This window comes from Apium graveolens, unplaced genomic scaffold, assembly GCF_009905375.1.
Source record: "Apium graveolens cultivar Ventura unplaced genomic scaffold, ASM990537v1 ctg2652, whole genome shotgun sequence".
Classification (NCBI taxonomy): Eukaryota; Viridiplantae; Streptophyta; class Magnoliopsida; order Apiales; family Apiaceae; genus Apium; species Apium graveolens.
The window spans coordinates 31961-41763 of record NW_027417753.1 but is presented as its reverse complement, the minus strand read 5'-3'; the positions used below and the strand labels follow the sequence as shown (position 1 = coordinate 41763).

The 9803-nt window shown below is 31.0% G+C and overlaps 1 protein-coding gene across 1 annotated transcript; it reads left to right on the top strand.

The window, feature by feature from the left end:
* The first annotated feature begins 1705 nt into the window (after positions 1-1705).
* LOC141700644 (uncharacterized) lies at positions 1706-3292 on the top strand. Its single transcript, XM_074504352.1, has one exon. It carries the CDS (start codon positions 1706-1708, stop codon positions 3290-3292), a length of 1587 nt encoding a protein of 528 aa, XP_074360453.1.
* Positions 3293-9803: the final 6511 nt, after the last annotated feature.

Below are 9803 nucleotides of genomic sequence, written 5' to 3'. Positions count from 1 at the left end.
AGTTAGATATCAATGAAGAAGATGAAGCTGAACTCTACAGACAACTTCAACTTCAAATGGAGGAGAATGACAGGAGGTTAGGAAAGAAAACCAGGGATCAAAGGAAAAGAAAGTAATTTGCTCAAGCTAAAGGAGCACCCTTGGAAACAATGTATTTCTTCAATTTCATCTCAGCATATACACTTTTGCAGCACTTTTGAATTTATGCTTAGTTACAGTTTATATATTTGTTAAGTGTTTTGTTATCATCAAGCTAAACACAAATTTATGCCTACAGTTCTAGTAGACATAAATAGGGGGAGATTGTTAGGAATATGTGTATTAGTTTGATGATAAGTTCAGCAAAACACTTAAGTAGAAATCTATTGTTTGTAGCCTCAACGGATAAGACCATCTTGGCTATCCGTTGAAGGAGTAGCCTTACTTAGCAATAAGTTTGGTATTGTAGCACATCTCACTCTCTGGTTTCAAGCTGTAATTCTTAGATGTTGTTAGGAGATAATCAGTCATGTTGACTACTAATGGATGTACAAGTAGGAGGGCTAATTGTAAATATTTCATGCCTTGTAATTTTGTATAAGTGAAGAAGTGTCAACTGATATTGAAGACCTTCAACGGATAAGAAACTAAGCTTCAACGGATGTCTCTAACGCATCAACGGATAAAGCCATCAACGGATGAAAGCTTCAACGGATGCACTGCTAGAGCATTAACGGATAAAGCCATCAACGGATGAAAGCTTCAACGGATGCTCAGTCTCATTGCAGTTGATAGTGACAGTTAACAAAGCTGACAGAGGCACATGGATTGACAGAGATGTGGTAGCCTATTTCAGGAACAGCAGAAAAAGCAGCCGTTTTTAGTCTGGTTCAAAATGGAAAGTCAACAGATAATTCCATATTATACTGGATAAAAATGGAACAGAAATAAGTGGAGAACTATTGTCTTATTGTACTTTATCTTTGTCTTCACTTGTAAACTTGGTGTTATATAAACCAAGTAGTAGCTAGTAATTAAAAATGAATTTTCCCTGAGCTGTTTAGAAATATCAAGAGAGAAAATCATCTAGTTTGTACTAGGAAGCAGCTGTGATTTAATTTTGAATCACAGATTTTCTGAAATAACACATCTCTGGTGGAACAACAAATCCACCAGAAAAGTTTTTAAGTTCTTTGTGTTCATTTCATTTGTGTTTAAATATATATCTGTCTGCATCAGCTCCAAGCAATTCACACACATTTGATCACTCAAACACTTAGTCTTACAAATTGCTCAAAACTTGAAAAAGTTTTGAGATTTACATTCAACCCCCCCCCCCTTCTGTAAATCTCATTGTTAGTCCACTGGGAATAACAAACGCCTCAAAAAGAATTCTTCTGCTAATGACAAAAATAGGCCTCCTGTCAAGGTTTTGAGGTATTTACCCATAGTGGAACGATTTAAACGTCTATTTGCAAATGTTCATGATGCAAATTTAATGAGGTGGCATGTTGAAGGAAGAAAAGTAGATGGGATGCTCAGACACCTCGCTGACTCTCCATAGTGGAGAACTATTGACAGAAAGTTCCCAGAATTTGGTAGAGAAGTTAGAAATCTACGACTTGGACTTTGTGCGGATGGCATGAATACGTATCGGACTCTAAGCTCTCAGCAAAGCACATGGCCTATTTTTCTAACAATTTATAACTTGCCTCCTTGGTTATGCATGAAGCGGAAGTATATCATGTTGACGTTGCTAATCCCCGGTTCTAAAGAACCAGGAAATAATATTGATGTTTATCTTCAGCCACTTATTGATGATCTAAAGTTATTGTGGGATCAGGGTGAAAGCATATATGATGTATATAGTCAGACAAATTTCACTTTGCGTGCCTTGATTTTTTGTACTATAAGCGATTTTCCTAGATATGGAAACTTTTCAAGATACACTATGAAAGGAGCGAAAGCTTTTCCAATCCTTGAAGATGCTACTATTGATCTCCATTTAAATAATTGTAAAAAGAATGTCTATATGGGTGATCGTACATTTCTTCCCCTTACTCACCCTTATCGTATGAGGAAAAAGTCTTTTGATGGAACTATCGAGACTCGAGTAGCTCATTTGCCTTTAACTGGGGAGGAAGTTTTTGAGCGCGTTAAAGATATTAACGTTGTACTTGGAAAGTTATATAAAAAGCCAACTCTAAATAGTATTTGGAAAAAAAGATCCATATTTTGGGATTTGCCATACTGGCAGCACTTGCAGGTTAGACATTGTCTTGATTTTATGCATATTGAAAAAAATGTTTGTGAAATCGTTGTTGGGACAATGTTGAATATACCTGGTAAGACAAAGGATGGGATGAAAGCGAGATTAGACATGCAAGAGATGGGTATACAAGCAGAGTTAGCACCGCAGAAATCCGGTAAACGCACATATCTACCTCCTGCTTTTTACACTCTTTCTAGAAAAGAGAAAATCAGCTTTTGTGAATGTTTATCTAGTGTAAAAGTTCCATCGGGATATTCCTCAAACCCAAAAAACATTGTCTCAATGAAATATTTGAAGCTGGTTGGCATGAAATCACATGATTGTCACGTTCTAATGCAGCATCTACTACCGATTGCAATTCGAGGCATATTGCCGAAGCACGTGAGATTAGTAATCACGAAACTGTGTTTCTTCTTTAATGCTATATGGAGTAAGGTCATTGATCCTATGACATTGGATACATTACAAGATGATATGATTGTTACACTTTGTGAATTTAAAATGTATTTTACACAATCATTGTTTGACATTATGGTGCATTTAGTGACTCATCTTGTGAGAGAGATTAAAATTTGTGGTCCTCTATATATCAGGCAAATGTATCCTTTCAAGAGATTTTTGTGTATCTTAAAAGCATATGTGAGAAATCGACGCCTGCCTGAAGCCAGCATAGTTGAAGGTTATTCGATTGAAGAGACTATTGAATTTTGCATAGGGTATTTAGCATCTGCCAAGCCGGTTGGAATTCCAAGATCTCGCCATGAAGGAAGACTTGAAGGTCAGGGTACATTGGGACATAAAATGATCACTCCTAGTATTGTAATTCTTGATAAAGCCTATCTATTTGTTTTACAACACATGACAAAAGTTAATCCATACTTGCAAGAGCATATAGCCATGATTCGACAAATACATCCTTCTAAGATTGGAAAGTGGGTTACAAATGAACACAATCAATCATTTGTTAAATGGTTTAAAGACCGAATAATGTCTCAATATTCAAAAGTCATTCCTCTATTTCTACTACACTCAAATGGTTAGCATATGGCCCTGACATGCCAGTGAGATCTTACCAAGGATATGATGTTAATGGTTATACTTTCTATACACATTATCAAGATGACAAAAGTATTGTACAAAATAGTGGAGTATCAGTAGAAGCTTCTTCTATAGATTTTGAAAAAGGCAATTCCATCATATCACGAGATATAAAAAATTCTTACTATGGGGTGATTGATGAAATTTGGGAGCTTGACTACAAAGATTTCAAAGTTGCTCTCTTCAGATGTAAATGGTTTGATATTAGGCGTGGTGTTCGGGTGGATGAGTTGGGCTTCACTTTGGTAGACTTTAATCGGTTTGGCCATGAAGATGACCCGTTTATATTCGCTACACAAATTAAACAGGTGTTCTATATTCGAGACCCCGCTGATTCAAGATGGTCCATTATTCTTCAAAGCAAGAGACACATACTTGATAATGTTGAAGATGAGGACGAGTATAATCAATTTGACAAAAATCCCCCTTTCTCAACTGGTCTACCTACCATATTTAGGGAAGGCAATATAGATAAAAATTATGCACGAAGTGACCATGATGAAGGGATGTGGATTGATCGTCAAGTATGAGTTATACCAAGTCCCTGCTGGTAAATGTAATTTGATTGTTGGTTTTTTTATAACTTTTACTTAGTAGTAAAATAATACTAAAAATGGGATAGATATGGGAATTTAGATTTGCAGATTTTTTTAAAATTATCGTTCAGGGACTTCCTTCGATAAGTTACAACTAGATGGAGGAAAACAATAAAATTTGACAAACTATGATACTTTTATCAAAGATGCATGCCCAAAACTTCTCTCTGCACTTTACAATGTTAAAGTTTTTATATATATAACTAGTTTTTGTGAATATTGACTATTAAATCAGTTAGGTTCCATTATTATATTTTAGCAATCATGATTTGTATGGAAGATATGTTCTCTTTATAACAATTTTGTTTATGTTTTAGGTATTTTCCTTGGATGAAGATAATACAGATCAAGGTTCTAAGGAAGTTTCGAAGAAACGGACTAGAGGTCCAACAATGTGCAAAAATTTGAAAAAAAAGAATGTTAAAACGAAAATTTGAGTGTAGCATTTCTTTCAATGAATATGGTGATCAAATCGGGGAAATGCTTTAAGATTTCAGAATTTACGTAGGAACAGTAGCTCGATTCCAAGTTGATATTAATATCGAGAGTTGGGATGTAGTTATCCAAGGATTGAAAGATGCTATTTGGGATGACATCAAGGTAATTTTTAATTTTATTTTTTGTATTTAAAATTTATCATTTATTTATTATACTTGCAAGATAAAACCTAAACATAATTTGTGCAAGCCCGGTACCATCACTCCATCAGTCTAGTACATTCTGAAAATCGAAAGGCGGTTCAATGGTCTTGCAAATATCATGCATTTTTTTAAATAATACATCCTCTAATGTAAATGATATCCTTTAATATAAATGAATATCAACATTAAGTTCATAATAAGGATAATTAATTAGAATTGTTTTGTGTGAATGCTTGGCAGTATTGTTTTTTTTCTCTTTTATTCTCCTGATAACACAGTCTGTATGTCCTCGGATTTGGTGTGGTTGTATGGTTTTGTTGTGAGTTTGAACTGGGTACTGTAAGTGGTTGGGCAAGGAGGTTTTTGCAGGGTATGATGTTCTATTTCTGATCATTTTTCCGGTGTGGTCTGGTGGGTCTTCGTAGAAAATGAGTTTAAAGGTGGTGGTGTTTTTTCCAGTCATTTGGCTTGGGGGCTGTGTGTTTGTTCCAGTTATTTGGCTTGGGGGCTGAGTGTTTTGGCTATTTGTTATGATGTTAATTGTCATTGCAAGTAAGGATATTTTGAGTTTGTTGATTTGTCTCTTGGTGCAGAGTGGTTTCATTTCCATTCTCCTGATTTTTTAAGTGTTGTGATGGTTCGCGCTAGGTTGATGGTCAGGAAGGAGATATCTTTTTCCTATGTTTGGTTATATCGAGCTGGTTTTATCCGGTGATTTTATAGTGTAAGGGATATATTTTTGTTTTGTATTGTAGGGGAGCTAACTTTAAGTAGTGACAAAGCTCTTGAACTTTTCAATGGCACAAACAGTATAATTTGGTCATCAAACTCGTTAAAATCGATAAAGAGTCATGTTGCACAGTTGTTAAACCTAGGAAATCTTGTTATCAGGACAGCTAATGACCCTGATATAGGAAATTTTTATTGGCAAAGTTTTGACTTTCCCGACAGTACTCTCCTACCAGGCATGAAGCTTGGAAAAAACTTAGCAACTGGTCATGAACTTAACAATTTCCAGGTTGAGCTTGATTTTAGTGGTTATCCACAAATATTCCTATGGAATGATTCAGATAGATATTTTCGGACTGGTCCATGGAATGGTGTTAGACTCAGTGGTGTTCCTATTTTAGGTCCAAATAATATATTTGTGAGTAAGTTTGTCTTTAATGAGAATGAGATATATTATAAGTATCAACTTATCAGTAGTTCAGTGCTAATGAGGGTAATCACAGAACCCGATGGGTGAGTAGTACGTTATACATGGACTGATCAAAGTAATATATGGGAATCGTCTATATTTCTCCAGGTAGACTATTGTGATGTTTATGCCGTGTGTGGGGCATATGGTAGCTGTAACATTTATAGTTCCTCTCGCTGTGAGTGTTTAGATGGATTTCAGCAAAAAAATCCTAATGCTTGGAGTAATTTGATTTTAGATGGTTTTTTCTCTTTTCTTTTCATATTTTGTAAATCCCATATAATATACATACACACACCCATACATCTCTCATACTAAAATTCATCTAATTATATTTCTGAAAATAGCGAATTAATTTAAACCAATTCCGATAAATTCATCTGATTCACACCAATTCCGGCGAGTTCACCATTTCACAACAATTTCGGCGAGTTCATCTCCATCACCTCCGACGAGAGTTCATGACATCACCTTCGGCAAATTTATTTTCGGAAACTAAGAAGTAAAATAAGACTTGTATTAATTAGTTCATGTATATGAACCAATTTAAGTTTATTTTTTAATTTTGTTCATCAATTGGGTGAGTTAATTTTATATTATTTGATTTTCAATATGTTACTAAAGGATAGAAATTGTTGTATTCTAAAATTTGTATTACATATTTATAAAATTTTAAAATTAGTAAACAAAAATTACTATTGTGTCCATTATTGTTTTATGAAATAAATTATGGAAAAGTTAGGCAAATGTACCAAAAATTTAATTGAGCAACAAAATGCATTCTACTGCATTTTGCTGTTGTTTTTTAAAAATCTGATGCTTATTAAATTCTACCAGATTTAGTCGAATTTAGCGTACTTATTTCGACCAGATTTGGTCGAATTTAGCGTAGTAGTTTCAACCAGATTTGGTCGAATTTAGTATTTGTGGGCGGGATTTTTAAATTTTTACGAAAAATTTGAAATTTTGTCAAAAAATTGGGGATGAGTTTTTGCAACCAATTTCGGTCGAATTTAGTTGGTCGAATTTATTCGGTCGAATTTATTTGGTCGAATTTATTCGGTCGAATTTTGTGCGGTTGAATTTAGCTAATTCGACCGCACCCCTTATTTTCGACTAGCCTTTGTTCGACCAACAACTGGTTGGTCGAAAATAGCTAAATTCGGCCAAAATCGGTCGAATTTAGCCGAATTTCTTGTAGTGTACCTACATTAAGAATCTTTAATATTTTAATGGCATGTTCATTTTCCATTTATATCTATACTAATATATTAATTTTAAGATATGACAAAACAAGGAAGGTATTAATAAGAAAATAGTCACATGATATTTCCCTAGTGGCATACACATGAGAAGTTTTGATACGAGCAGTCCTACATTATTAATATATTATTTTTATTAACAAAATTATATCTATACACCGACATATTCATTAAATCTCTTGTATAGAAAGTAGATGAAATTTATTTCATATATTAATAAGAATAATGTAATAGTGTGCACTTACAGGACTATTAAATCTAAATAAAAAAGTAATACGAAACAAATTTATTACTATAAAATTCTATTTTAAAGCTGACTATTATATAAGCACAACTAAGGAAAGCCCAAAAATACCAAAAGTCAATTTATACAATTCTAAATCCTCGAACTCCAATACTATCAAACTCCAATCTTACATGAATCTTGAAATTGTAAGTAATGAATTGTACAACTCAGAAAACAACCAATCGACACAACTAGCAGGCCAAACCAAAATACGATAAAATATACTAAATAAACACATTTGATATATTCTCTTATTCTTATTCGATGCATACAATACAGATAGTCACATAAATAACAATAATTTAAAATATATAATTCATGTCACGATCACTACAAACCGGTGATAACGGTCCGAAATTTTCAGAAAACTGTCACTACCATATTCTAAAACCAAAATATCCTTACTTGCAATGACAATTAACATCACAGAAATAAAATATATAATATTCAACAACCATGACAGAAATAAAATATTCAAAATTATCTCCTAAACACCACACATATACATCGATACATATTCTATAAAATATACAACTTTCAAATATATCATCATTTAGCCCAAGTTTTGATAATTAAATATACACGGTTAACACACAATTTACTCTCTCTAACCATCTAAACTACGTTTTCTTGGTAAACATGAATCACGAAAGTTGTAGAGAACAAGAAAATCTTTCCTAAAGGTCCGGAATCATCGAATTCTGACTTACAATGAATTTTTTACGAATTTTACAAGACTTTTGATTTTTGTATAGAGAAGCACTACAAATTTTAATAATAAAGATGAAGAAAACGAATGAGATGTATTTATAATGATACAAAACCTTATATCTTAACCTACTATTAATTCATATTAGAATCTGAACCAAATTTTAGGCCCATTACTCTAATTCAAATTTTAAATCCTAATCTTTATCCAAATTTAATCTCTTTTTTTCTATTTTTAAAAATTATGTGATATTACAAATAACTTATTCCTATTTTAAATATTTATATAAAAATGTTGTTTATGGAAATTACTGAAGTATTTTTATAACCAATATATCTTCATACCAATACACCATATTATATTATAATATGTGTTTTTAATCATACCAATCACATGTGAGTGTTGTAAAACGTGATTATTTTATATAACTTCAAACAGAGTCACTGAAATATTTGTATATTTAACTTTAAATATTTGAATTTAAGATATAAAATTATGTATAGTACATGAACGGTTCATTACCTTATTTGTTAATCAAGTTTTACTTTAAAAACATGTCTAGTACTTTTTAAATATAAATTGTTTTCATAAAGAAATTAAAATATACATATAATTAATTTTTTTAAATAAAAATAGTATCGCTTATATATAATTAATCTTTATATACTACATATTTTAGTAAGTTAGAATTATAAAAAAAAATACAATATTCTACTTTATTTTGAATTCAAAATTAGAATTTGATATGTTGTTTAAAAAATACTCAAAATTTGAGTCAGCTGAAAATACATTCGTGACTTTCAAGGTTTAGTAAATTCATATTACGAGTTCAGAAATAAGGCCAAATGTTTTTAATATTTTATAATAATAACAATTAATGTGTTTGAGATCTTTATAAAATTAAGTCAATTGTTATTATGTATCATAATTACTAACTTGATGGTAATACATTATTATTTATCAGACTACACTCAATTTTTTAAAATATTCAAAATTTGGCCTAAACTTTCATAAGATCTGTTAAAACTATGACCGTATACTAAATCGATTCATTTTTCATATTTCACTTTTAAAAAAAGAACTAAGTGTATGATATTGTTGAGTGATGATGAATTTATGAAGAGTTTATTTCAAAATCCTACTTTATTTCATTCTCTTTAGAAAATAAACTAACTTACAATTATAGAATAAAACTTAGATTTTTCATTTTTTATGCTAGTTGGGAAATGATGATACAGTTGATGAATCTTCATAAAAAATATATAAATTATTCCTTACATAATTTTATTAAAAATTATTTATTTCTAATATTTGTTAATAAAATCTCAAATTTTAAAGATTTTTTTTGATATGTTTATTAAAAGTATTCATATATATATATAAGAAATTTAGATAAATTATAGAATTTAAATATTTTTCTAAAAAATTATTTTAGGTAAGTAGTATTAATGACAGAGATAATATTTAATTCTAAAAACATCGTACTTTGAATAACTTTAATTCTTGAAATTAATTTATTATTTAGAAATATTTGAATAAAAGTTAAATCTATACTAAATTGTACAAATTTATTCAATCCATTTTATGTTATTTAAAGAAAAAATTATATAGGTCAGTAATTTGAAAAGAATAAAAAATTCAACTAATATTTATAAAATTTTATGGAGATAGAAAATATTAATTTTAGGAAAATAAAAAACAATTTTATCAAATTAGTATGATAAGAAAGATTAGAATCATAAATAAAAAAACTTGAAAATGA

Excerpts from the sequence above, each read along its gene's own strand:
- LOC141700644 (XM_074504352.1), top strand. The coding sequence starts at position 1,706 with ATGAAGCGGAAGTATATCATGTTGACGTTGCTAATCCCCGGTTCTAAA.